General features: G+C 35.7%; 1 protein-coding gene across 5 annotated transcripts; it reads right to left on the bottom strand.

Moving 5' to 3' along the window:
* Vstm2a (V-set and transmembrane domain containing 2A) lies at positions 1–27,820 on the bottom strand. Of its 5 annotated transcripts, XM_048786639.1 has the most exons (6): positions 27,545–27,809; positions 27,185–27,310; positions 25,202–25,368; positions 23,851–23,901; positions 20,684–21,020; positions 1–2,748 (listed from the first exon to the last, which is right to left on the bottom strand). In XM_048786639.1, the coding sequence occupies exons 2-6, from the start codon at positions 27,261–27,263 to the stop codon at positions 2,660–2,662; spliced, it is 723 nt and encodes a 240-aa protein (XP_048642596.1). In that variant the 5' UTR covers positions 27,264–27,310; positions 27,545–27,809; the 3' UTR covers positions 1–2,659. The 5 variants fall into 5 exon arrangements, with proteins under 5 accessions (XP_048642596.1, XP_015345860.1, XP_015345859.1 ...); XM_015490374.2 differs by having other exon boundaries at positions 1–2,870; positions 27,185–27,820; XM_015490373.2 differs by having other exon boundaries at positions 27,185–27,804.

Here is a 27,820-nt window from a genome sequence, read left to right as displayed (position 1 = left end):
GTGTGTGTGTGTGTGTGTGTGATGAGTGACTATAATTTTGGTAGATTCATAGACTCTACCAAGTTTATTAACTAATCCAAAGTAAGAGCATCTGCTTTAGAGAAGATTGTTATCTTATCCTCAAGTGTTTTCATTTGTATAATTTGTAATCAGTCTGTAAATTTTTAAGAAAGAACAAAGGATCTGACTTGAATTCAAGTAAGTGATTTCAGCTTTCTATGAATCTGTCTTATCAAAGACATCACATAACCTTGAAAACAAGGTTGAGAAGGCTAGATAACTTATTATTCAATCTTTATTCATTTCCACAATTATGGATACACACAAAGTTATAGCCCCAAAGGGATAAAGATGAAAACCACTAGAAGGTCTCTGCAAGGTGTTATAGTTTTTGTCCTACTGTTTAAGATTCCACAATAATTGTCTCAGTTTGGAGCAAACAGATAATAAACCATGTTCTTTCTCAAAGTGGCCAGTGAGTTGGACTATTGCTAGCACAGTGACAAGTAGGTTTTCATTATTTTGAACACTGATAAAATGAGTCTCATGAGTGTTCTTCCCAAACTAGCATATGCACTTTATTATGAGCATGTCAACATTGTTACAGATGCAAGTCTGTCTTGCTTTAGAATTGACTAATCTCATTACCTGTACTTTGAGAAAAAGTATATTACATGGTGGATTTTCCCAGGTTGACTAAATTTGAATCTGTATACTAACTTACACTTTATTGTATGTAATCCTTAAACTTCATATAAACGTAACAGATGATATTTATCTTACCAGTATTTTATGCATTTTAAAATATTAAACTTTGAAATAAAATACATTTCTAAGTTAATAAATAGGGCAATCAAAACCTTTATTTTTCTCATTTGACTGAAATAATAAACCAAATGAACAAGAATGGTAAGAAAAGAATAAACCATTATTTCTCAGAAGGTAAGGTCTAGAATACTATGAAAAAAAATGCACCTTGCTAAAAACTAAATGGCAGAGTCAATGCATTTACCTTTGAAAAGTGAACTATTCATTGTCTTCAGGCTTCCACTTAGGATCTTAGACTGGGAGTACATAGTCCCCACACAGATGATCTTCTGGTTTTGTAATGAAAGAAAATGGAAGAATCTCTCTGGAAGGAAAACTTAGGTCATTTCTTTCTCAAGCCAAATTGATTCCACAGTGTATGTGGAGCACATTAAGAGTTCTATCTTTCTTTGCAAGAGTAAAAACAGGTTCCAAGTAAAATAGTCTAGTTATTATAAAATCAAAAATAAGAATGGAATATTTAAAATTATAACTCACTTAACCAGTGAAAACTGAACACATATCTTCTTTAGTCAGGGATTTGCAGTCACATTTGCATATTATATTTAGCCAGCAACTAAATTTTAATTTTTAAGTAGGAGACATTTAAATATAATTAGCAGCAAATAACAGAATGACAAAGCTACAAAAATTCATGAAGTTCAAGGGAAACAGCATCCTTTAGCCATACCAAGACGTATTCTACCAAGAAAGTAGGAAAGGAAGGGGTCTGCTTCACTTTCCTCATGCTGGCCTCCAAGGCAGAATTTCTAGAAACAACATTCCTTTCTGATGATAGAATAATGATGACAGAGGAGTAGATGTCAAAACCAGAGTATGCATTCTTCAGAGTCAAGAGACCCTCAAACCTCAATAAACACCATATTTAAAGGTATGTTCAACATAGTAAATTCCAACATAGCATACACATAACAAAGCTCATTTATCAGAGACAGATACAATTTTGAATATGCATTTTTCCAGAGGAAAGCAGAGGACAACAGAGACCATCTGCAGCTGTCAAACCTGTGGAAGTGAAACAATGCACTGCAAATTTATACAATATATGAATTATAAATGAAAAACAAACACTATTAAAAGAAGTTGGTTGGTGGCTCAACATATAGACATTCATATGTATATATTTTATATAGCATGATAAAAATCAGCTTGCATGAAGGTTGTAGTATATCTACTTTGAAGTTATATCACACGTACTATAAGCAATTTACAGAATTTGTTGGGTTTGCATATACAGGAATTGCAAAATGAATTGAAATATAGAACACTGAAAATGTATTTATATAAACCTCCCAGGATTGACGGGGATTGGCCATTATCAGCACTTGCCACCATTGAACAAGAAAAAGAAGAAAAAAAATAATCCAAGAAAAAAGAAGTTTTAAAAAAATTTCTTTGATTATTCCTCGTTTAAAATAATGTTCTCCTTGTTGACTCAAAATGTTGATAATTTTGCCCACAAAAGGGTTTTTTTTTGTTTGGTGATAGTTTGTGTTCTGTTGAATTTTGATCTCTGTTTGCTTCCTGCAGATAGTGGGTCCTTTAGTAGGAAATCAGTGGTATCCATAGTAAATATTTACTATACCGATGACTTTCAGGCCAACCCCTGAGCAGTCAGTGAGATGATGAATTTTTTTTTATTTTTTGTTTTTTGCGGAAAGAAAAGGAAAAAAAAAAATAGATCTTGCTATTAGAAAATGTCCTATCACTTCACACTAATTGTCTTGAAAGAAAAGATCAGGTGTGATTTGCCAAAGAAAATATTATCAACAAAGCATGTGATAGCCTCTTCATTTATGGTTCCGGAAGCAGGCGCTCCTTGTGTAGGTAATTAGAGTACAGAGGGTGCAGAATGATGCTTGGAGTTTAGGGTCAACTTTGCTGTCCGCTCCGTAGATTTTACAGGCGATTTGCTCTTTGCTTTAAGAAGAGAAAGTGATATTGGAAAAAAGTCAGCACTTTAGATTAAAGCAAAGCACCCTTCACAAAGCCACAAACAAGAAGCAGGACAGAAAGTCCATGGCTTGTAGCTATCCTCGCACCTGCGGAAGAAGTTATAAGATATTCGCTCATCTTGAAGATTTCCAATGCTCCTTATTAGGCTGTTTTAAACACATACATATATATATTTAATTAGCTCGCCAGCTTGGCTCTGGTGCTCATGAATGTCTTGGCATGCACTGCAAATAACAACACATACAAAGTATTTCAGTCCCAGGAAGTTGGTGGCGTTTGTTTTGTCTGTTTTCAAACAATGCCATCTCATGGTAGGGAGGTCTGAGAAGAATCCAAATACGTTCCCTCAAGGAATTCCTTGAGGATCATTCCCTATAATCATTTACTTGTTCCTATCGTGGCATCTAAAATCACATGCCCCCTTGTCCTAGAATTAGCATAAAACCACAGGAAAAGCAGAAAAACTGACAGCAGCAGGCTGCTCAACTGGGAGAGGGGGATGCATTGGAGGAGGTGCCTCTGGGCTTTACATTTAGGGTCAGATCTTTCTCAGTTACCTGTCCTTCAAGTTGGAGGAGGTGTTAGTACTATCAAGAACTAGAAATTCTTGAAAGAGTTCCATCACTATCAAAGGGGAGGAATTAAATTGTACTTTTGCATTTTTTTTTCCTTCACATATTCTCTCCAATGAACTACTAGGTATGAATGACATACAGAACAAAATGTCATTTTGTTAGTGAAAAACAAAAATGCAATGGGGCATAGAGCCTTTATTTTCTGTCTTGATGGGAGATGGGTAAAAAGACTTTGAAGGGAAATAAGCATGGGGAAGCTCAATTTTTAAAATATTTCAGTTAAATCATGTTTGATTCCATAGTGGCAATGATAAAAATTGTGGCACAACCCTTTGCCACTCAAAATGTCACATTAGAATTAGCATTTGGTACTTGAAAATGGACATTTAGTGACTCACATTACCATTTTTCTGCTAGGCTTTTAGATAGTGAAATTTAAGAACCTAAAATACTGATATTGGTCCTGTATATTTAAAAATTGTTCACCATTATAATCCTCATTCATATGTATACTATTTGCACAAAACATAACTTAAGTATTGTCATTGATTGACTTTTTGGGAGATGGCCTGTGTATGTAATATATCTCCTCCAGACACCTAACAACTGAAGACCCAGACCTTAGTGTTGGGACTCTGAGGAGTATTCCCATATTCAAGCTGGATAACAAGGTTCAGAAATACAAAGTGATGTTTCAGTCTATGTGTAGCTCTAAGTACAAAGACCATTCAAAGAAAATACACACAATCTGTGTAGAACCACTAGCATAAGAGCTTTCCAAAATTAAGCATATATTCCTGTAAGGTTTTGATGAAAGATTCTTTAACAAAGATTCATTTGATGAAAAAGAGAAGAAAGGAGAAAAAGAGAGATTAGTACACGGCTTCTTAAGTAGCCACTGGCCCTTAATATTTTGCACAAAATATGTCTGGTATTGGAGAAAATATTTAAAACAGTTGAAAACAATAAAATTGGGCAGAATGACGTAGTCTTTTAAAAATATTTTGTGAAATAGTAGTTTCCTCTTCAGCTTGTGCATTGCAGATTAGCTCAAATTTGCTAAAATTGCACATTTTATGTTGTTTCTTTCTTAACTCATCAACTTTTCATATGATATGCCTGGCCCCATCATCTCTATAAATATTGAGGGAGAAGCTGCTTCATTTTGACCCAACATTTCCTATTATACATCCAGCAAGTGCAAGTTAAAGCATAGTTTCAATGGGAAAGAAATCCCGTTTTATACTGTGAAGAATTTAAGGCTACTAAAATTCTGAACTGCCTTCAGCTATGCAATCAACCATTTTTTTAGGATTGTGTACAACCACTCTGGGCATATTTTTAAGTGGAGAATTTATTTCTGTTAGGATAATTACAAAACATTTTTCCAATGTAGTAAATTCTAAGGCAAATCTGTATTGTCATCAAATCACTCATTAGTTTTTTCTTTTTCTCTGCTTTTTCATTTATGTCTTGAATGATGAGAGGCTTACTCCCAAGGCTTTTAGACAGTGAAATTTAAGAATCTAAAATGCTGATATTGGTCCTGTGTAATTTAAAAATTAATCACCATTATAATTTTCATTCATATGTATACTACTTGCATAAAACATTATTATTTATCAAATATATTATGGTCTAATTATTTTGAAATATGATTTTGTCAAGAACCAACTTTGGCTACTCATGCTTTATTCTTATTTTTACATAAACATTCCACTTATGTGAAATAATGAGAGCCAGGATTGCTGTCAGGAGCCTTGAGTGCTACTTTCTTTGGATGGCAGTCACTTCTGAGCTCTCAAATAAGATACTTACTTCTTCTATGTTTTCTAACACAAACTTAACCATTCTGTATTGTTGTTTGTTTTCATATCAGTAAGCCACATCATTATATCAAAATAAGTGAGCCTATTTTGTTTTATTTGGTTTCTTTTGCTCTATGTCCAGGCCAGATAGATAATCTGTTATCTCCTGAAGGAGATCATACATTTAAGCAACTATTGCCCTCAGATAACCTGCCCTCCATTTTATCTATTCTTACCAGCTTGTGGAATCTCTCTCTTTCTTCTGAATTTCAGCAGCATTTTGGTTTTGCCTCTCTTGTGACCTTCACCTGGACTATATTGCTTTTAATTCATTACAGTCATGTCTTATCCTTTGGATCACACATTAAAAGAAAGGACTAAAGTGTTTAGCATTTTTTCAAATTACTCTCTGTATCTATAACAAGGCTTTGAGTTTTTTTTTTTTTTTTTTTAACTTTTTCCCCCAACATAAAATACCCTGGGAAGAAGAAGGGAGAGATGCTATTATCTCAATTAAGTAAAGAAAATGTTTATGTAGCATGCCTGGGTGGGCCTAGAGATTTCTCCTGGACTCCTAACGCCATTTAATTATGCTCCTCAATTAGATGCTCTATTCTGTTTTTATGCCTAAAGATTTTCACAGTGTGCTCTGAGGTATGATTCCCCATGTCTTTGTAAGGTAGGGGAGGTGTTTTCTCCATTTTGTAGATGGAAAGGAATAATCTAAGAAGTCTTAGTACAGAAATAAAGCTTCGATTTCTCATCCTTTTTTTTTTTCTTTTCTTTCTTTTTTTTTTTTTGTGTGGTGCTGGAAATTGAACCCAGGGCCTTGTGCATGCAAGGTAAGCACTCTACCAACTGAGCTATATTCCTAGCCCCATTTCTCATTCTTTCTTAATCCTCATATAATAGCTAGTGTTGGCATTGGCCTCCAAGATGTGCATAAGCAAGCCGTTTGCAGAATGTGATGAATAGTCTGACCAGGGATCAATACAGAAACAGCCTCAAAGATACTATTTTCACTATAATTATCATTTCACAGAATAACAGAAATTTCATCTATTTCTTTGGGGGAAAACTCAAAATTAAAAACAATCAAAGCACAGTATTCAGGAGTTTGGATATCTTCAGCAAGCAAGCCAGAAATGGTGTGCAGTTGAATGACCTTTGGATATTGCCTGTTTCAACAGTTGTACTCTCCTCCATGTTGTCAGAGAGTATCACTTCATGGTAAGGTTAGTATCCCATCTTCTCCACATTATTCAATTGAGGGAGACTTCGCAGACTGGGTAGTCTGCAGTAGCAGGCAACTGTTCTCCCTCTATCCCACTTGCTGCCCCTCTTATCTGTCTGCCAGATGGAGAGCTTAATTCTCTTTCAGCACCTTCCTTTTTAAACTTCCATCTGTACTGCTATTGCTTTCTGTATCTAGGATCCATAGGCTGGGAGACATTGGATATTTTCAACAATGCCACTCCCTCATCTTGCTCATCTTAATGTCCACAATGACAAATATAAAAATAATTTTAAAAATGTCTGGGGGATTTGATGTGTATCAAGCAATATGCAAGCAGGCACTTTACATACATTATTTTAGTTAATCCTCTCAACATCCCTGCACAGTAAACATACAGATCAGGGAAAAGTATCTCAGCAACATGAAATAATTCACTTTCAGATACACAAACAATAGGATGTAAAGCATAGACACAGAAAGAAGACAACAGATCAGTAGGGTCAGCACAGACCTTGGAGATGCTTCTTTCTGGAACTCTCTGAGGCAAGTAATGTTACTCCAATGTCCTCACAGCTGCTAAATCATTATTATTGAAATGTATACTAATATTTTCAGAAATAAATGTGTTGGACACAACACATTTTAGAGAAAACTTTTTTGCTCATGAAATTTAACTTGTCTCTACCTCTGAAATGACAAATATTGGATATGGAAACATCACCAGTATCTTAGTTTTCCTAGATGTTAATAATAAGTAAGGTTTGTTTTGCTTTTTATCATGTAACAAATGTCTTATGATATAAGAATATTTTTAATTTTTCCAACTATAGACTTTTGGAACTTAAAGATTGCTCTGAATTCACTTGAATGGTTGGTTGAGATGTGGTTCCACCATTAATGTGACATATCCCTTTTCTTTCTAAAACCTTTTTCCCCTTCACTTTTGACTCAAGTTTAATAGTCTGGGACCAAGAAAGCCTAAGTTAATTGTTCAAAGTGCCACCACTAGTTAGTGAGAGGAAGAGAATGAAAAGCAGAGCTCTTGGTTACTAGGAAAAATTACCAGGAAAGGAGAATTTACTTCAAATAATCAAGTAGAGGATTGAGACAACTACCCAAACAATTTGTCTCATATAAATTTTACCAGCTCTTCAATTATCCATTTTCTCTTGCTTTTGAATATTTTCTGATGCATTAATTTTCTATGTGAACAGAACTTTTAGTCAGCTTAGATGTAGGGAACATTCCCCATTCAGGGCATCTGCCTGCAACTTCAGGCATGATTCTCGAAAAGCTTTTCTCTGCCTTATTCTTGTTTTTCTAGTGGAATCAAATGAAGCAAGAAGAAAGAAAGAACACAAATTCTCTCCCCCTGTGGCTCCAGAGTGATTCCAGAATCTTTATTTCATAAAAGTGAATATCAGAGAAGCTCATATGGATAAACCTAAAGATGAAATCCCTCCAATACAAAAAGGAGCAATAGTCTAATTTTTTTTTGTGTGAAGAAGTCCAGCTTATAAAGAACTGAGTGTCCATTACAGTGCCCAGAATAGACAGGCCCCTTTGACATCCTTTTCTTTTATAACAGATGTCAGCTTTAAGAAAGAAAAATACCTGTGTGAGAAAATTTGAGCTAGCTTTTAATGTAATTTTTATTCAGGTTTGCACATACTAAATTGCTATTGAAGGGGAAAGGTCAAATAATAGGATGATTTTATCCTATAATTTTTTGAGAAGAATATATTTTTATTAGAATTCTTAGAGTTCCGGTGCCAATTTCTTTGAGAAATCCATTTTTTTTTAAAGAAATGTGCTTCTTTTTGACCTAATACATAAATCGCTGATTTTATTGTGCCCCAGCTTGTTGGCAGGAGCTGCTTAAATTTCCTGTCTTGCTTTCCTTTAGTCAGCAAATTTACAGCTCCATTCTAGTTATGAGGCCTCTTAGTGTAGCTGAGAGAAAAAGAGCAGTTAGTTGTCCATGAACACAAGGACTGCGTGGCAAGACACAGGGGTGATATCCCATTCACCACAGAATTTTCCAGATGTTCCCTTTGCCTACAACCAGTCACTGCAGCCTTTCAGGATGTCTACTTTCCCCAGTTACTGAAGAGTGGACACATTAAGTAATTCTGCCTTCCTCCATCAAAGACTATAGTGCATCTTAAAATAGCACATTTTCATGTAACTCACCCATCTGAGTAAAAACTGATTTTTTGCATCCAGGATGATCATAGTGATAGAGATAGCTAGTATTTTTTGATCACTTATTATTTCTTTACCTTTGACTATGATCCCACAGGTGTTAATAATCATTTTCTGGTAGGAAATTGAGGCTGAGAGAGTTTATGCAATTTGTTCGAGTTTCCTCAGCAAGTAGGGAGTAGAGTTGAAGTTCCTATCCAGTTTGTTTGATGCTAGAACTAAGTTGTTACAAATTACTTTGTGTCTCAATGTTTTATTTGGCAGTTCTTCATATGTAAAACTCTATGCTTTCTCAATTCTGCTTGATTAAAGTATAGGGAAATATAAGAGGCTTTGACAAAATGGAAAACAATATGGTTTGGTGGAAAAACAGAATGTTTTCAAAGGAAGTTTTAGTGCCACATATATTTAATAACTGCTTTAGAGGATAAATTTATATTTTTCATTTACAATCAGCATTACATTTATGACAACAAATAAATGCTGGTAACATGTTTGAAATTATTTATTCATAGGGTTTAAATATGCTTTCTGCTTGTATGTTTTTGTTGTTAATTAACAACCTTTTTATTTATAATGAAAAGGTAGATGTTAATCCAGACTTTGAATAATCACACAATACATATTAGGGATTGCACACATGTGGTTCTTGCACTGATAATGTTCAATAATGTCGAGTTTCACTAAAGGCTTACATATGTGCATTTAATTTTGGGAATGAAGTAGAGAAAATTATGAAGATAATTGACATCCATGTGGGATGACCTCCTTACAGAGATTGTGTACCCAGTCCACTTACTACTCCCAAAGTAGTAAGTGGACTGGGTACACAATCTACAAAAGGAGTTGTCCTGGGTACACAAGTAGTAGTTCTTACTACTCCCAAAGTAGTAAGGATACTTGCTTGCATAAGGAAACTGATAGAAAGTATACCACAGCTAATAGTATTGCTATTAAGTAATGGGGCCAGAGAAATTATTAAATGTATTTTCATAACTTCTGCATTGAGAAAGTAGGTGTCAGTTTGGCTAAATATTTGAGCAATTGCTCACTAATTGGTGAAATAAAGAATATCTTCTCTCAACTACAATCCTTTTTCATGTTATAGACCCTATCTTCAATGTCTTCAGAGAAAAATTCCTCTTCAAAGAAGGAAAACCATCTCATATTTTTAAAGAATTATCAACTGAGGAATTCAGAGTGAAAAATGGAATAAAAAGAAAAGAAAGTAAAGTTAGCTGTGAATATGAGATTTTAATTTCCATGATCTTATGTAAATCAAAAAGTAAAGATATTACCATATATAATAATTTGTCTAAATTAAATAGTTATTTTTGTTGTTCAGCAATGTTTTATTTTAAGGAAGAAATTATTTGAGGACCTAATGTCTACAGGACACACAAATCATCAATCATATGTCTTCAGAGAACACATTTATTTTAACATAAGGAAAAATCTGCCCATATATTTTTCAAGTTTGAATTACAGGCTTTACCCTTTTCCTTAATCTATTTGCTTAGAAATATTCTGAGTTATAATGTTTAATAAGTTATCTTCACATCAGAAATTTTCTTCTAAACTATGAGGATTTAATAATCAAAGATATTTGAAGCAGTTTTAAACACATAATATTCAAGACATGCAAATCAAAGGATAGAAGTGAGCAGCTGCCAAGGACTCTTCATTTAACGTCTTAGATAAATTGGCTGTTAAATATCATTTTAGATAAATGTACATAATTGTTATCATTCAGTATGTAAGGAAGAATGATCCAAGAACTATTTTCCAATATTCTCTGACCATTCTTACATTAACGGTCCACAGTTGTTTTCATGAAGATGCACTAAATTCACATGTATTCTTAGCTTTATCCTCATAAATGTTTTTTATTTTGTGTAAACCCAAACATAAATTTTCAATCCCTAAACATTTACTTAACTCTAGTTATATGGTAAGCACACTTCTACGAGCTATAATAACACCAAAAACATAGAGACACAATTCATATCTTCAGATCCCTTATGATATTTTCATATAGTTTGAAATAGAATGAGTTTTTAAATTCTGAAGATTTTTTAAATTTAGTGGTTGTGATTCTAGTGCTTGTTCTCTAAACATAGCATTTTTCAAATTAATCATTTACTATGCTGGTAATGAGAGAACTGCCATTTTGGCATATGATATTGTTTAATCAGAAAAATTAAAAAAAGAAAATATTTTACAAAGGGCCAAAGAAGACACTGCTAAGGATGTGTCTGCAAGATAGAACACTTAAGTAAAGCATGAAACACATTGATCTCATAATAGTCCCTGTCATTGCACAGTGGCTGATACCTTTAAATTATGAAATTTGGAGTATCTGAAATCATTATTTAATTGTCATTAAAATGTTTGTAGCTATGAAGCTAAAATTTGCTTAATTTCATCTTTAATTTTTCAACAGCTCAATAGTATCAGCTTCAAAAAATCAGAAATCGTAATTCCTAGCTTTTACAATTTGCTTTAATTCAAGCACGGCATTCCACCTATAATTGAGTCTGTTTTAAACATAAAAGATTCTGTATTCATGCAAAAGTGCTCTCTCATACTTTTTTGAAGCAACCATATTAAGTAAAAATTCTGGTTATTTATAACTTTTCCTGTATGTTGATTTCCATTTGTTATCCCCAATGATGATTAAGTGCTCATCATTTTAATCTTTTGAATTGGGGACTGAATGAATCATAACAAATAATTGCATGATATTTTATTTATAGATGGTAGGTGTGCTTAATTTATTTAATCAATATAGATGCATTATGATCATACCTATCTGTTTAGAAGAACAACTTAATAGTATGATTCTCTACATGGCACCCAGAAAAATAATATATCATATATATGCATATGGGTGTATATATATGAAATTCTTTATTTCAATACTAAGCAATTTCTGAGTTACTACTTTCATAACAGTGATTTAGGTATACACATTTGTACATTTGTGTGAACATAAATATTCAAGTTGTATTATATATTGGGTCTTTTCTAAGACTACTAAACATTCTTTGAAAACATGATTCTAGAAACTGCACAATAATCACTTTATGCTTTAATGCATGAATTAGATGACTTCTCTAGGTCATTTGCAAATTTCCACATATATGATTAACTCTGTGCTGAATGTCAATGTTCAAGAGTTCATATCTGATATACTACTGATCTGCTTGCAATGTCCTCCTGGGAGTATAATTTCAGGGATACATGGGCTGCACACCAGAATGCCCCATGAATGGTCTTTCCTGCCAAATTTTCCTTGAGAAAGAAGTTTCAACTCAGTGTTGGGGTTGTGGATTACATAATCATAGTATATGTAACTCTTAATAGGTAAACAAAACACTCTCTTAAAACAAATGTTTTGGATTATATTAAAATATTATGTTCCTTTGTAAATTATTTTGTAATTTTAAAATTTCAAAGCCTTAGGCCTCTGATTTTATGCTATTTTTCCTGTATTTGATTTTTCTTTTTTGCTTAGCTCTTGAATCAGAGTTCACTTGCATATATACACAAAAGTGAATATATATATATATATATATATATATGGTGGTAACATTTTCCATTTTCCTTTGGCTTCTTTTAATTGAATAAATTGTTCTCTAATTGTTATATTTTTAATTCTTCAACTGTTATTTTATATACTTTCAGAATGTTCTTATCTTTTCATTTTTCTATTTATGTTTCTTTATTGTTCTCTTAAATAATAGTACTTAATAATATATTTTCATATTTAATAGGTAAAGAGGAAGAAAATGAACAGTTACTGAGCTCCCTTACAAGCTAGGTTTATTTACTTTGTTAGATGTTTAAATTAATTATCTCACTTAAGGCTGAATATGACCTTGGGAGAGATTATATATATAACCATATCAGTTTTATAAATAAAGATTTTTTTAAGATTCAGAGGGATTTTTTGGTCAGCTCAAAGTGACAAGGGTAGATAGTTAATCTGGGAATCAAATATGAACATATATGATATCACAAACTGAATTTTTATGGTAGGTTTCTACTTTATTTTCTTTTTAAAAGGCTTTTAAATATATTTTCACTAAGGTATTTTTTTCATATGTATTTCCAATTACTTTGTGACTTAAAAAATTCATAGGGTCTCTTTGAAAGCTTTTATTTAAGTCATATAGCAGAGAGTTCATATAGTTATGACATCTGAATAGATATGTTGCATATTCAGGTCAAATTCACAAAAATCCTTTGGAATTTTATTGTGCACTACCATAAGGATCTAGTTACAAGCTTAGGTAAGACAGCTGGTGGGTAATATGTTATGGTTGTATAGAGAAAAATTTATCATCAATTAATAGTATGACAGAAGGACAAAAGAAATATCTGAAATTATAAACAAGGCATAAGCCATGAATAAAGACTCTCATTCTTCCTTCTTTAGCTCGTCACCTCTCCACAACAACAAGACAATATTTGCTGAGTGGAATTGACCATTTGCCGTGTTGCCTCCTTATTTACAGATTTCATTTCAGTCACTAAGAACAACTGCTGTCCAAAAAATTAATATTTGTCTTGACTCTTAGGAGACGAAGATCATGTACACCAAACTTTTATTACACTATGATTTTTCTAATCTTCTTACTAGTTATTGTTGCTAACCTCTTCTTTACCCAATTTATAGATTAAACTTTAGTACACATTGTGCACACAGAGGGAAAAAAATAGCATCTGTAGGATTCAGACTATGTGCAATTTCAGGCATCCACTGTGGGTCTTGGAAAGGATCAATATTAGATAGACATCTTCACTCTTGTCCTTTGATTGCTGATAATCATAATAATATACAAGCAATGCAATGATAGTCATATTAATACCATAACTAGTTGCCATTTGTTAAGTGATAATTAAGTGCCAAGTCTTAAATGTGTCACATTCCATATGTAATTTTCATAACTCTGATCATTCTATAGTTTTTATTAAAGAAATGAGGAAACAAGCACATAGCGATGAGTTATAGAGCAGAGCTGTGAACCATCTGCCTCTCTAACCACTGTGCACTATGGCTTCCTCTGTTGTCCGAGGCAGAAGGTCTAAGAAGTACCTCCTTGTTTATTTAGGACCTTTCATAGCTGTGTTGAATGCACAAATGCATGTTGTCCAAACATCAGTGGCAGAAGTGGTCCTCCAGAGAAGGAGTCCCTGCCCTATTTTGCTCTTCTTAGCATGTATGTTACTTTGATCAAAAGAATGAAGTCTTTTCTGCAGTTTTCTGACCCTTTGGTCATATTATCCAGAAAACTACTCCTATTGTACTTTCCTGAAGTCACAAGGACTGTGAAATCATTTGAGACAAATCATTTGACAAATTCTGCTTCATGTCCCTTCAATAACCTTCACACAGCTAGTCATGTATGGAAAAGCCCATCCAGCCAAGCAAAGGGCCTTGGTTTTATAGGCCCAGATAGTGACTGGATTCCAATGTGTAAATAAATATGGTTTGTTAGAGAATTTAACCAGTATAGACTCTTAATCTGCAAAATTCTGGTTCAAATAGCTCTAGCAGATAGACTCGTTGGCCTGTGTTACCCAAATTATTGCCTCAAATCTGCTTTTCATCTTATTTATAGACATTTGATTTACATAGTGGTCATTTAATTGATAGAATTACAATGATCAGATTAATTTAACCTGTGTAAGCAGCCAAGATGGATCATTTAAACCAAAATCAACATTAAGGTCTGAATTCTACAACTGGCTCTCTACCCCAAAACTGTAAACCATTTATTTATAGATGAGATCAGGAAAACAATCTTTTTGTAAGATCCTCAGTATCTTATCTCTCTCTCCCCAACAGCTTTGAAATTCTGTTTTAAGATCATTTCTGCTAAATCTGGCTACTTTTGGAAACCTGCCATGTTTATCAGCAACAGAGGAGCTCTGGTGTGATCTTGGCTTCTGGCAGCTGTAACAGCAGCTGCCTCCGAACACTCAGGTTTGCTTCGTGGTGAAAACACAATAATCATATTTTGGAGTTCAGAGAATCAGCATTCCTGCTGAGCAATGACAGACTCCACACGTGGAAACATAACTGCAACCTTAAGCACAGCCAGTTTTCTTACAAATGCCAGCTGTTCATCACAGGAGTGAAGAGAAGACCTTTGCAAAGTCAATTTCAACACTGGAAAAAGTAATCGCCAAAGAAAAGAGTCTCTAAAAATGTATTTGAGGCATCACACACAAAGAGGGATACCTGTCCTGGTTTGCCTGAGACTGAGAAAAATTCCTGAAATGTAGGATTTAGAACATGAAAATGAGGCAATTATTACAATACAGGGTGCAAAAATAAGGGCTTCAAAGGAAATGAGAACAAATTGCTGCAGGAGGCTGGATGAGGAAACAACCAATTATGACTAAAGCAATGGGAGAAAGCTTTATAAAGGAATTTGCATTTGAGTAGAAACTCAGCAAATGGGGAAAGACTCACACAAAGAAAGCAGCATTTGCAGAGTCACAGAGGAAAGGAAGTGTCTGAAAACATTGGGGAAATACCAAGTAGCAAGAGTAAGTGTAAGGATTAGGAACTCCCCCAAACAGGGCTGGAAATTAGCCTGTGAAAATTAGAGATGGTGCTTCGGAAATAGTAATACATGTTCTGTTGCGATATGTTCCTTCATTGTAATTAAAACAGGGAGACTATTAGGAACTGCTGGAATAAAGAAAGTAAGGAGGGCTTATGTTGAGAATGAAACCAGTGTTAGCATAACAGGAAGAAAAAAAAGTTTTTCAAGGACGTTTGGTAAGAAAATTACTAGGACTGAATGACTAATTCAGCAACTGACAGAGGAAGACATAAGAACATTTTCAAGGTTTTTGCAAAATCTGTGATTGTGATTATGTTATTAAAAGTTTAGGAAAACAGGAGGAAGGCCATTTCTTTTGGGTGAGCAAGTTAGGAGAATAAATTCAGTTCTGAATATTTGAGTTTTAGACCTCAGATTTGGTTATATATTGCTGTGAAAAAAAGCAAAAACAAAAACAAACAAACAAAAAAACCCCAAACTAACTGCCCTAATAACCAGGTGCCTTCAAAAAGACAATTGACTATTATCTTGCACTGCTCTGTGCTTTGCCAGGGTTCAGCTGGAGAGTGACTGAAATGAAATAGCATCTGGGGCTGAGTTGGATGAAGGCTGGCAAGTCTGAATGTCCAGCAGCCTCCTCACTCCCATATATAGTGCCTACAATGGGGCCTCACCCAGGAAGACGGTCTTAAGCTATCTGTGCTTCTTATATGGTGGTTGGCTTTCAAAAGGTTTCTAGTCCCCCTAAAGACAGGTCTGGAATTGGCATAACATCACTGCATTATATTAGTCAAAGTGGTCACAGGCAAGCCCAAATTCAAGGTGGGGTTGGGGAGAAAAGGCTCCACCTGTCAATCTGTGGAATGCATACTTGTGCAGTTATCTTTTCCAGGACATGTAGGATGAAAATGTAGAGATGTTTATGGAACAATTATGAGCCTTTTTTGGATCTTCGGAGAGAAGTTAGAAGTAGAACTGTGAATGGGAAAATTTTATCAAAACCAGGGGAACAGGGGGGTAAGATAAAGAAGGTGAGAATGGAAAAAGAATGACATAGCACTAATTAAGAAGTGGAAGCCAATAAAGGAGAGGGTAGATTGATAAAGCCAGTGAAGAGCAAATCAACCTGAGGAGACAAGAGGGGTAAAAGTGTTAGGAGTGATGAGGGTACAAATGCTGCCTGCAAATTGGGAAGGATCTTATCAGAGGATGTGGTAATTGGAAGTTTAGGAGATGCCAGTGACTTGAATGAACATTTACAGTCACATTGACCAGGGAGAGAAAGACTTTATGGTATTGAGATATAAGGAAGCAGGAGAAAGCATACAGTGCCCCTCTTGGAGGATGGCAGGCATCAGTTAGGTGTGCCACCCTGAAAGATCTGACTTTGCCAGGATGGAGAAGGGAGGGAAAGGGAAGCTGTTTTCCCAGTTTTCTCTGCCTGTTTGAAAGGGTGGGTTGGGAGAAGGAAAGAAGAGAAGGAAAACATAGAGAACAAAGAAAGGACCAGTAGAAGAGAGGTACAGAAGAGGTATTTAGCTTTAGAAAGGACTGGAGATGCTGGATGATACCGGAAGAAACATGGAGAATGGAATTTGGCAGTGGAGGGGAACTAACAGTAATCTTCAAGCTTTCTGTGAAGAGAGAATTAAACCACTTCATCCTGGTAGAGATCTTGGGATTTTCCACCTGTAGCCTGTTATATGCCACTCTTTCTGAAAAATCTTTTCCATCTTTGCTTGTATACTTTCTCCCTGTAGTTTGAGCCCTTTCTCCCAGGTTGCCCTCCTTGATTCAACCAGCTAGAATCAAGGGTTCTTTCACCTCAGAACATCTATCAAATATTTCTTTAACTTCTAATTCCATGTATTTATTTCCATCCATTATTTAGTGGCAGTTTCTCTTTCTTTCTAAGCTTTCTCTAAATACATTTAAAAAAGAAGGAGGAGGAGGAAGAGGTAAGGGATATGGAGGGATATAGGTTTGATATGAAGAGTGTTGGTCATTGGTAATGAGTACACAAAACTGGAGAGGGTTTGGTAGAACTGGAGATGAGAAACATAAAAAACTGCAGAAACCAACTTTCATCTAGCTTTAGCATTTTCTTCATTATTTTGGTTCTAATTGTTGATTAAGAAATTATGTAGAATTAAAATAATTTAAGAATTTATAATTTACTTATTTATGAAAAATTCTAAAGATAAAGAAAATTATAAAATTATAAAGGTAAACAGTTTCAAGCAGGACAGGACTGGGTCATGCTCACTAACTTTTTAAAAAAAATCTAGTCATATTAAATGATACTTAAATCTCCATCTTTTAATATTTAGATAGTCATGAACTATCCTTTCCATCTTCTTTTTTTGTATAAATTGCCTTAGAGAAACTGGTTTAATTGTTTTACAATTTGAAGATTTTACATAACATTATTTTCAGCTAACACTTCTCTTTTATAGACACAAAAATTACTTGACAGAAAAATAGTATGAATTAAGAGTTGAGTGTGTTAGCATAAATAATATAGTCAACTAAGTCAAAGATAATTATGAAATAAAAGGTGAAATAGACCATCTTTTTTTGGACACAGGCTAATATTATAGTGTTATTTATACTGAACAAGAAGCATGCCTCCTTGTATCAAATCATAAAATATAAAAGTCTAGAATAGCCCTTGGCCTATAAAAAACAGATTTTAACTGTGTGTTTTTACCATGTCCTGGTTTTAATAGAAAACAAAAGATGCATGGTAAATGGAATTCCCATGTATTTTGTTTTCTTACAAACTAAAATATAAGCCCCTTGAGGAGAGGGAGTATATCTTTCAAAAGTCCCTGTGCCTGGTGTAAGCGTTTCCTGAAGTGATGGAAGGTGAATAAATGAATGAATAGATGAAGCATGGGTATTGAAGTAAGCTTTATTTGAATATAATCTGAAAAATTCTAAAGCAAAATTATAAACCAGGATGTGAGTAATACAGTGAATATAATATATAAATATCCATCCTAGGTTCTATATTATATACAATAATTGTGCAAGCATAAAACTTACACATCAATGGAATGGGCAACTGGGACACCCAATACTGAGAGAATGTTGATAAAATTATGTAAAACATTTTCCAATATGGTAGAAAAAATATATTAAATATTTTGAGAAAGTCCAGATTAATCTTTGCTATAAGCAGGTGAGTTTTTGTGAAAAAAAAGTTTTTAATGAATATAGGCTTCCATCAGACAGCATTCTTTCCGTCCTTTTACCCCTAACTCAAGAAAAAACTATTTTGTACCTAAGAGCAAGTCTGATGGATATAGATAAAATGAGCAACAATTTTCATTTGAAAATTGTTTTATGATTTCTAGAGCTTATAATTTGGCTCAATCACAGTAAGAAATAGATATTAAAATGGATATTTTAGAGTATATAATTAACACCATAAAGAAAATATCTTAGAAATAGAACATTTCATCAATGTTTAGACTCTTTCATTTGAAATAGGTAATCTGTTTGATTTTATTCCATAGAGCAGATTTATGATATCTGGCTTGGAATATTCTATGTAGGCTAATAATTTCACTTCCATGATTTGGAGTTCTAATTGGATCATAAATTGTCTGTTGAGGCTACTCTGTAAATAGAGTCTAGCTGCTTCTTTTGATAGTCTGAAGGAAGAGGAGGACAAGTCCTCCAAAGACATTAAATCTTTCTCAAATAGTGGTTACAAAATTGTAACTGAGATATAAATATGTGTGCATACCCTTATATAAAGTAACACCCTTATTAGCTCTGTTGATAAAAACCATTATTAGCTCTGTTGGTTTTGTCCTTTAATTTGAGAAACAAAGGCAATGATAAAGAGGAAAATAAGACAAAGCCATACAAATTGGACTTCAGAGAGGCTAAGCCATCTGTTCATCAGATTGATAAATTACTATGACCAAGGCACCATGGGAGAACTATTCATTAACATATAAAGGCAGTGCAAACTCACAGGGACCCTAAGCCAAGTGGCCTATAAATCTACAAATCATATCCATTAGAACAGAAAACATAAAGAAGAAATCTGTATTGACATACATTGATTGATTGATTGATTGATCACAGTGCTGGGAATTGAACCCAAGACATTATGCAGGCTAGGCAAATTCTTTATCACTGAGCTACACACTCAGTCCTGGCATATATTATTTTAAGGTATTTTTCACAAGCAAGGATTTAAAGATATTTATATATTATATATACATATATACCATATATATATATATATATATATATATATATATATATATATATTCTTTATATATATTCCTTTAAAGATATACATATATATCTTTATATATATGTATCTTTCATATATGTACAAATATATCTGTGTGTATATGTATATACATACACACACACACACACACACATATATATACACACATATACATATATTTGATCAGGATGATTTTTAAGATGTGTGCCTATATCTCCATGTATACATATCTATATCTGTCTATATACATACACATAAGATGAGATGGTCAGAGTTTTTAATTTAATAACTGAAGTTATTAAATATTAGCAATATAATTTTCTATTACCATTAGTAGTATCAATTATTGTTCAGAAAAGGGAAAAGCTTAAATTATTATAAATTGATATTTTTGTGCTCTCTTTGTCCCATAATATTATGTCAGTATTAGAGAAAATCAGGACAGCCATGGGTCCTGTAGGAGACTGCTCTACAAGAAGCCTGTATCTCATATCAAGGTTAAAACTTCAATGAGTTTCCATTGGCTGAATGATTGCATAAATTAATGCCATTCAGAACAGCTTTAACTTGCACAGCTGACTTAGGAAATGTGTGACTAAGCTTCTAAATTGGCATCCGAGGCGCATTTACAGGAGTTGCCTTATCTCTGCACCACTTATTGCCTTTCATCCCCCCTCACTTCCTCCCATTATCATCATCACTTTCATCACAGGCAGCTGAAGTTTCTCCTTCAAAATCAAAAGCCCTTGGAGACTAGTCCTGCTTAAATTTATGGGTCGCTAAAAATGTTGATGATGTGGTGTCTCTCTTTCATTTCCATTTTGATTAAGTGAAAGCCTCTTAATTTGGGTCATTATTGATATATAAATCTGTAGAGAAAATGAACATGCATTTATAATGTGACCACATTACATGATTTATTGTTCTTACAACATATATATACAGAAAGGAAAAATAGAGTCCAGCTCTTAGATCCCCTGGATATGAAGCACTGACAGGGACTAATGGGGCAAATGCACATCCTCTGAGCAGATCAGCCCCTGCTCTCAATGGCTCAAGACTCATTATTTCAACTGAACTAGGTCTCCCATTAAAAAACAACAACAACAACAACAACAAAAATAAAAAATAAAAAACAAAAAACCACATCTAATATCAGTCTGTCTACTCTATTTGACTTAACTTTTTGTGGAGGGTTTGTGAGTGGTAAATGAAAGACTCAAAATGGGTTTCCATACCTGATTGTGGACTTTGTTTAGGAATTTTGGCTACCGCTTGAGGGCTGGAGGTGGAGTGCGTCCGTTGGTTGGCTGAGCTGTGGATGCTGCTGGGAACTGCAGCTGAGATGTTCTTTCGGGGCTTCATATCTTGCAGCCACATAGGTGAGGCTTCGAAGGCCTGCATCCTCCGAGCATGACTGTTGGCATTGACTTTCAGGTAGGCCTGGGCCTTGTGTTCTTGGAGCTCCCCATAATTGGCATCAGTCACCCTGCACTCATATAAACCTTCGTCCTTTTTCCTCACTTTGGAAATCTGAAGTTTGTGGGAGATGTCATTGCCTTGAACTTTCACTGTCTGAAAAATTGCAGGTAAAAAAAGTGCTGCATGAAATGATTTTGTTCTCATTCTTTATCCTGAGCTTGTTAATGTTGGAAAACTAATGGGCCTTAATGACCTCATAGCTACTGTCAAGGGGCTTTTTATTTCCTTAACATCTGATCTTAAGATCTTATTTATTTTACTCCACTAATAATGACATTCACAGACTTAGGATAATGAGGTCAGTCTAAACAGAGCCATATTATCAGTGTGGTTCATACTCTTCAGGTTCTGATAAATAGAAGTGCCAGCATTTTCTCAACATGGGACTGGATTAACTCTGCTTGGTTAACTCAGATGAATGGAGTATAAACCAATGAGGCCAACTCCGTAGTTAATGCAGATTCTTTTCTTTACTGTGGGTTATAAACTAACCCCTTCAAATCTGGAAGATCACAGAAATATTTTTGTTGGTCATAACAGCTGAGATGAGAATATACTTTTATCCCCACATTGAGGTGATTACTAAAGGTACTGTTACAACAGGCCCACGCCTATTAATGTTTTTTTTTTTTCTCAAAATTTTCATGTAATCTTGGTTACAGTTATTGGGTGGCAAAGCTCAGGTACTTGTTTATATCACCTAAAGTCTTATGGCTCAAAGTATATACCAGATGCCTTTGTAGGAAATTGCAATGCCATCAATAAAACACTGATTTGATTTTCAAAATTGAAATTGACCTTTTTATTTCTTCTAATAATTTTGTTCCAGGTTTTTAATATAACAGCTATATAAAATGTATATGATACATAATAAATATGATATATTTAAATATTATTATTGGAACAGTTAGATTTAATATATATCATGTTATCCATGATTGACAGAATGATAGATTTCATAAGACATTCAGGATTTAAGGTTTGAGTTAATTTTGAAAGACAGAGAAAAGTAGTGGAGACAAGAATATAGTTATTCTGCTAATGGCTATTGCATTTTCAAACAGCCATAAATAATTAAGAAAATTTGAGAAGTGTTATTCTGTATTTTATATAAACATATATGTATATAAGCGTATATATAACAAGTAGTTTCTGACATTTGAATTATAACCATAAGTATATATTTATGTGTATACAAACTTATATATAAATATTCTAACATTATAAAATAATGGAAGTCAGTTCTACATATATTCCTGACTAAGTCTTCTAACACTTGGAGGTAGTCAGAGTATTTATATCATTATTATCCCATTTTACCATGGAGTAAACTGAGGTTTAAGAAGTTTGCTTAGTGATTCTTAACACTGATTTTTATATTACAGTCAATTAGTTTTGCTTGAATTAATGCAGTTCTATGTGGTCTAGAGGTTGAAGTTTTATCAGTATTTTATAAATATTTCCCAGAAAATCTAAGTTAATAAATGTTGGTTTAGTACAGAAGTTAAGGTCAAACAGAATGTACATGGGGAACAAATTACCTTCTGCCTCAGTTCATATCTAGAACTCTTTTCAACTCAGTAGATTTTATAATCTACTAACCTAGCTATTACTATTAGCAGTTGCATAAGTGATTATGTCTCTGTATGTGTCTGAAGGCTCTTTTTGTTACTATTCTTCAGATGGTATGGTATGGGCATGAAGAGTCAGCTGTTAATATTCAATCAATAAGCTATCTAATTATATGTGTATGTACAAAGTAAAATGCTTATGAAAAACACTATTAATTGATTTTACCAGTCAAGCTTTTCCTAGCATTATAGGAAAACAACAGCTTTTGTGATGTAAGAAAAATTGGAACTAAAATATTCTAAAAAAGTTTGTGATTTTGTGAGTTATTAAGTTGTTTGATATTTCTTCCATGTTGAGATTACACAATTAGATGATAGATTTAAGTTCTGCATACAATATATTTTTATGCTTTTAGTTATAAAGTAACCCCAATCTTATGCCACTTTATGCTATCGTAAGAGCTTTAATATAAATCTTTCTAAAATGTAGATTATTGAATTTTTAGATATCTAAAAATAAACAGTATATTCATCCTCAGTAGATTTCTTCCTTTTGTATTATAAAACTATTTCATATCTAGTACTGAAAACTTGTTAAAGCCATTTTTCAAGGTAAGTTGTATTATTAATTAATTTACTCTGCATAGCTTCATTTGAAGTATAGCAAAAAAGATGATTTTCATTTTCTTCTCATCATATAATTATTCAAACTAATAACCAATAGGGTAAAACAATATTTTCTTAGTTTCAATAGGTCAGTCTTCTCCAGTAATGGTTGCAAATTTATATTTGCATTTGGCTTTATATTTTTATGATTTTGAACACCAGCATTAGAACTACATTAGAAACACTATGAATGACATTTAAATTTGAGTTTTTTTATTTCATTATAATTTCAAAATCTTCTTGGATGCTTTAATTTTTTTCTCTCTCTAGGAAGATTTTTGTATATTACTTTTTCACTTTCTATTAAAGGATAATCATTTCCAAAATTTAAAATGCACATTAGCATTGCAGCCCTTCACTCTTATACAACTGTTACAAAGAACAAGAAAAAAAAAGTCACACAACCTTTTTGGATACCAAAATGATTCTCTAGTTAATTTCTAGTTATTTACATGATTAATACATAATTTTACTTATGGACTCTCAAATCGCTTCAGTTTTTATGTACCTAAAGAGGTAAAGAGGAGATAACTGGCTCTTAACCTGCGTTTGCAAAATTGCTTTTTTTCAGGGACAACAAATTAAAAGGTTTTAAAATCTAAAATCCATTTACTACTAATGTTCACCTTGGGCCTGCCTAGCAGCTAAGGCACGCGCCCCCTGTCGCCTGTCCCTGTGACACTCACACTGATCTTGGTCCCGTCGTTGTCTGGCTCTCTGTCTGGTAAGAGCTCCACCTGCGGGACAAGGATGCAAATGCTCAAATTCCCACCGAGGTCCTCTGACTCTCTCGTCCGCAGCACAGTGGTGCGGAGCCTTCCAGGCTAGTCCCAGCCTTTGTAGGTGTGTTGCAACATTTTAGTTAGGACTGGGAAGAGAAGGGACGTGGCCCCATCTGCATCTGGTCCCCTGGTCGGCCCTAGACCAACCCGCCTCCCGGAGGTTCGCTGGCCTGCGGCCAAAGCCGCGCGGCTAGACCCCCGCTACCTCCCAAGCGCGCTTGTCGCTGCCCAGCGCGGTCCCGGCGCCACCAGTTTCGCGGAGGCTGAGCTCCGGGAGGCGGGCCCAGTGCCCGCGGCCGGGCCAGGTCTTCCTTGCGGTTGGATCCATCTGGGGCTTCGGGTTCCGGGAAGGTTAGGGACAGACACAAAGATGCAAAGATGGGCGGAGATGTGAATGTGGGTGGAAGTTTTCGGGCACAAATTTCTCCATCTTTTTCTGCGCTGCTGTCCCATCCCTAGGATTTATTTATTTATTTATTTATTTTATTTATTTATTTTTTTTTTTTTACAGACTTTCACTCTCCTGAACGTCCGAGTCCTCTTTTGCTCAACTGCCTTTCTTCTTCGCTCTGACCCTCTTCTGTCTCCCTTTCTCCTCACTAAAATTCCTTTTCCCCTCCTTTCCTCACACTTCCTCCTTTTCTTCCTCCCTCCTCTTCTTCCTCCTCCCCTTCCTCTCCTATCCACCGGTGGCTCCATCATTCCCTCCTCCCTTTCTCCCCTCCCTCCTTCCTCCACTCCGCATCAGCCTCCCCCTCTCCCCTACTTCTTTTCTTCCCCATTCCCTGCCCCACCCTCAACTATCTCGGTTAAAGGCAAAGGTGAGAGAAATGGGACTAGAAGGGAAGAGGGTGGTCATGCGGGCACGACCTCGGACAGGAGTTCTTCACACACACATACTGTCTAGGAAAGAGTAGCGGATATCCTGGGATGTATGCACAGCGCTGTAGTGTCACAATGGGCATCTTAATAAAAGCAATATTAAGAGTAGGAGGTTACTCTCCAATTTAAATCAGGAAAGGCTCCCCATAATATGACTTCCCTGGTGGTTTTAACTTCTGTCGCCCAGGACAAATTCAGGCTTGTTTCCTATATGGCTGGGCGTCTTTCACGCCCCCCTCCCCAAAAGATGGGAAGGTCCCCAGGGACACCTAGGCAGCATCTTGGGCCATGCCCCCCCCATTGGAAACCCAGAGAACTAAAAGAGTGGGACAGACAAGACACGGGAGCTTTGCGGACTATGTGACTGCACTACCTGCGCTCCAGCCACCTCGGACCCAGGCTCCAGGTCCTCGGGCCCCCGCAGGAACCACCATTGGATCTCCAGGTACACCGAGGCGGAGCCGCTCTGAAAAGCGCAGGACATTTCCACATTCTGCCCCTCTGTCGCTGTCACATTCCGCGGAAACTCGGTAAATTTTGCTGTAAAACAGGAGCACATCCTTTTGGCATATATACACCACTCTCTCCAACGTTTCTTTCCTTGAGAGCTCACGTTTTTCTCGGACTTAAAAAACAGCAACAACCCGTCTATGACATCCCTGACTTTGCCTGCTTACATCCCCCACCCTCCGCCTTTCTTTGCCTCTTGCCTGTCTTATTTTTGGTATCATGACTAAATCACTTTGTTGTTGATCAAGTCCAGATAATGGAATGGCTAACAAGCTTGCCAATAACTCTGTTAGCCAAGATGCCCAGAGTTAGATCCAAATACCCTTTGTCAGATTGCAGCATGCCATAAAACTTACTGAGATTCAGTGAGGTACAATTTAGACCATATGTCAAGTTGTTATTATGAGGAAAGCCTCTTCCCTCTAAGTTTCTAAACAGTCTATGACTAACGGAATATTTCATTTTGCAGGCTGATCATGACTCTGTCAAAATGCACATTGCTGATATGACAAAAACAGTTATTAGCAATTGTGATCTGAAGCCTACAGTAGTGAAACAAGTTGCACACTTTTTAATGTTTTTATTTCATTCTCTAGAAATTAATCTTCACATTTGTTCCTATCAAGTTATTGTATAGCTATTGCCATGTCCCTTGGAATCTAACAATCATACATCCAGGCTTAGATGAGATTGAAAAATATTTTGAAGTCACTACAGAGATTTTTTTTAAAACCTATTCATTACCAACTGTAACACTGCCAGTTTGTCAGATTCATATATACATGGTGAAACTCACAAAAATAAAATGTCCTCTTTCTCCTTAAGGGCATGTTTTTGAACATGGGATGCTCTTGTTAACATGGTTGTTCTTATCTGTGTAAAGGACACTTTGCAAAGAGCTGATTGCTTCCAAAAAGTAGTCTTAGATTTGTGGCGGATGGAATTGTATAGTTACAATGCACAGTTATGGAAAGGAGGGCTGAGGGAACTGCAGGGATGATTTAGGGTGTATGCACTTTACCCCCACTTTTAAAAGATAGATACTCATTTCAAAATTTTATGAAATCCCAGATTGATCTCTAGTGAAATGGAACTGTGTTTATACTTAAAGGAAATGGGAGCTATTGAGAAGGCAGTCTGATCTGAAAAGGACTTTTCTTTTCAAACTGGAAGGAGGAGTACATGGCATTTCTGCTTGCAGAAGTGATGCAGTCTTCTGGCAGCAGAGATGTGATCTGTTCATGGTGCTGAAACGACCACTGCAGCCTGCAAAGTCCTGAACAACTGGATTCAGCAGGCTGCTGCAGCTTGTAATGCAAGTCGTGCCTTTTTTTATGGGTCCTCAGAGGAGTCTGTCCTTTGATAAACAGACATGCAAAGGAAGTCACACAGACTCAGAAAAGGAAAACTCTAAACCCTTTCTGCCTGCAAGGGAAAGCAGGACTGATGATGGAAAGTCCCCCAATATCCAGTTCTGTTTGTGGTGATTATGTATGCATGGGTGGTTATCCTGTGCATGCACACAGAAAGTATATATACACACACACACACACACACACACACACACACGGCCCTGTGTTTGTGTTCACTGAGGAACTCACCTCCTTGCCAGGCACCAAGTGTATAATCTCTGAAACCTCTCATGCCTATGATTTAATAAACTTTAAAGAAAAATATCAAACAGAATACTATCCATACAATCTAAACCCACTGTTACTTGCTAAGAATCTCACTATATCTTCCTGTACATGCTTTGAATATAAGGAAAACAACACACACACACACACACACACACACACACACACACACACACCAGATGTATATTTGCCATTGAGCACAGACTTACCTTGAGAAGAAAGCCCTTGTTGTACGTATAAAACAGAAAAGAAAACAATTCCAACATATGCCAAAAAGATCCCCATCATTCCAAAGTGGGGGGGGTCACATCAGTGTAGCCAACAGCCAAAAAGCCCTAAAAGAAGAGAATGCAAGCGTATCAGAAGGCTCTGTTTCAGAGCCCTGGGCGCGACACTGCAAACATCCTATCCTGCTGCTCGCTCCGTGGGTGAAGACTGGCTTTGGGGAGAGGGAAATGCAATTCGCGAAGGTTAAAAACAGATGGCTAGGATTCCTGAGGCTTCTAGTGCAGACCCAGGCTTCAAACGCCGGGAAGTGTCTCCGCTGCTGGCTGGCTGCTTTCAGCTACCTGGCAGCTTGTCCAACGTCAGCCCGCTGCTCCAGCTTGCGTGATCACTGCCCTCCCTAAACACCGAGCCAGCTCGGGAAGCGGGGAGTGGGCAAGGGGGGCGGGCTGGAGGACTTCGCTGGGCTCGCGGCGCCGCAACTTTTCCCTCTAATGGCTGCGATGATGCCTTTAACTCTCTGCGTGCTGGAAAGCTCCGCACCTGCGGGAAGCTTGGGCCGGGCAGCCCGCAGAAGGCTGAGGGCTGGGCGGCTCCATCTGTGTTTCCCTTCTAGAGAG

The sequence above is a fragment of the Marmota marmota genome, unplaced genomic scaffold (genome assembly GCF_001458135.2).
Source record: "Marmota marmota marmota unplaced genomic scaffold, marMar, whole genome shotgun sequence".
NCBI classification, from domain to species: domain Eukaryota; kingdom Metazoa; phylum Chordata; class Mammalia; order Rodentia; family Sciuridae; genus Marmota; species Marmota marmota.
This window is presented reverse-complemented; position numbering and strand designations above follow the sequence as displayed.

Excerpts from the sequence above, each read along its gene's own strand:
- Vstm2a (XM_048786639.1), bottom strand. The coding sequence starts at position 27,263 with ATGATGGGGATCTTTTTGGCATATGTTGGAATTGTTTTCTTTTCTGTT. Across the intron at positions 23,902-25,201 it reads CCGAGGTGGCTGGAGCGCAG|GTGGAGCTCTTACCAGACAG; the intron begins GTAGTGCAGTCA and ends CTTGTCCCGCAG. Across the intron at positions 2,749-20,683 it reads TAAACAAAGTCCACAATCAG|CAAAGAGCAAATCGCCTGTA; the intron begins GTATGGAAACCC and ends CTCTTCTTAAAG.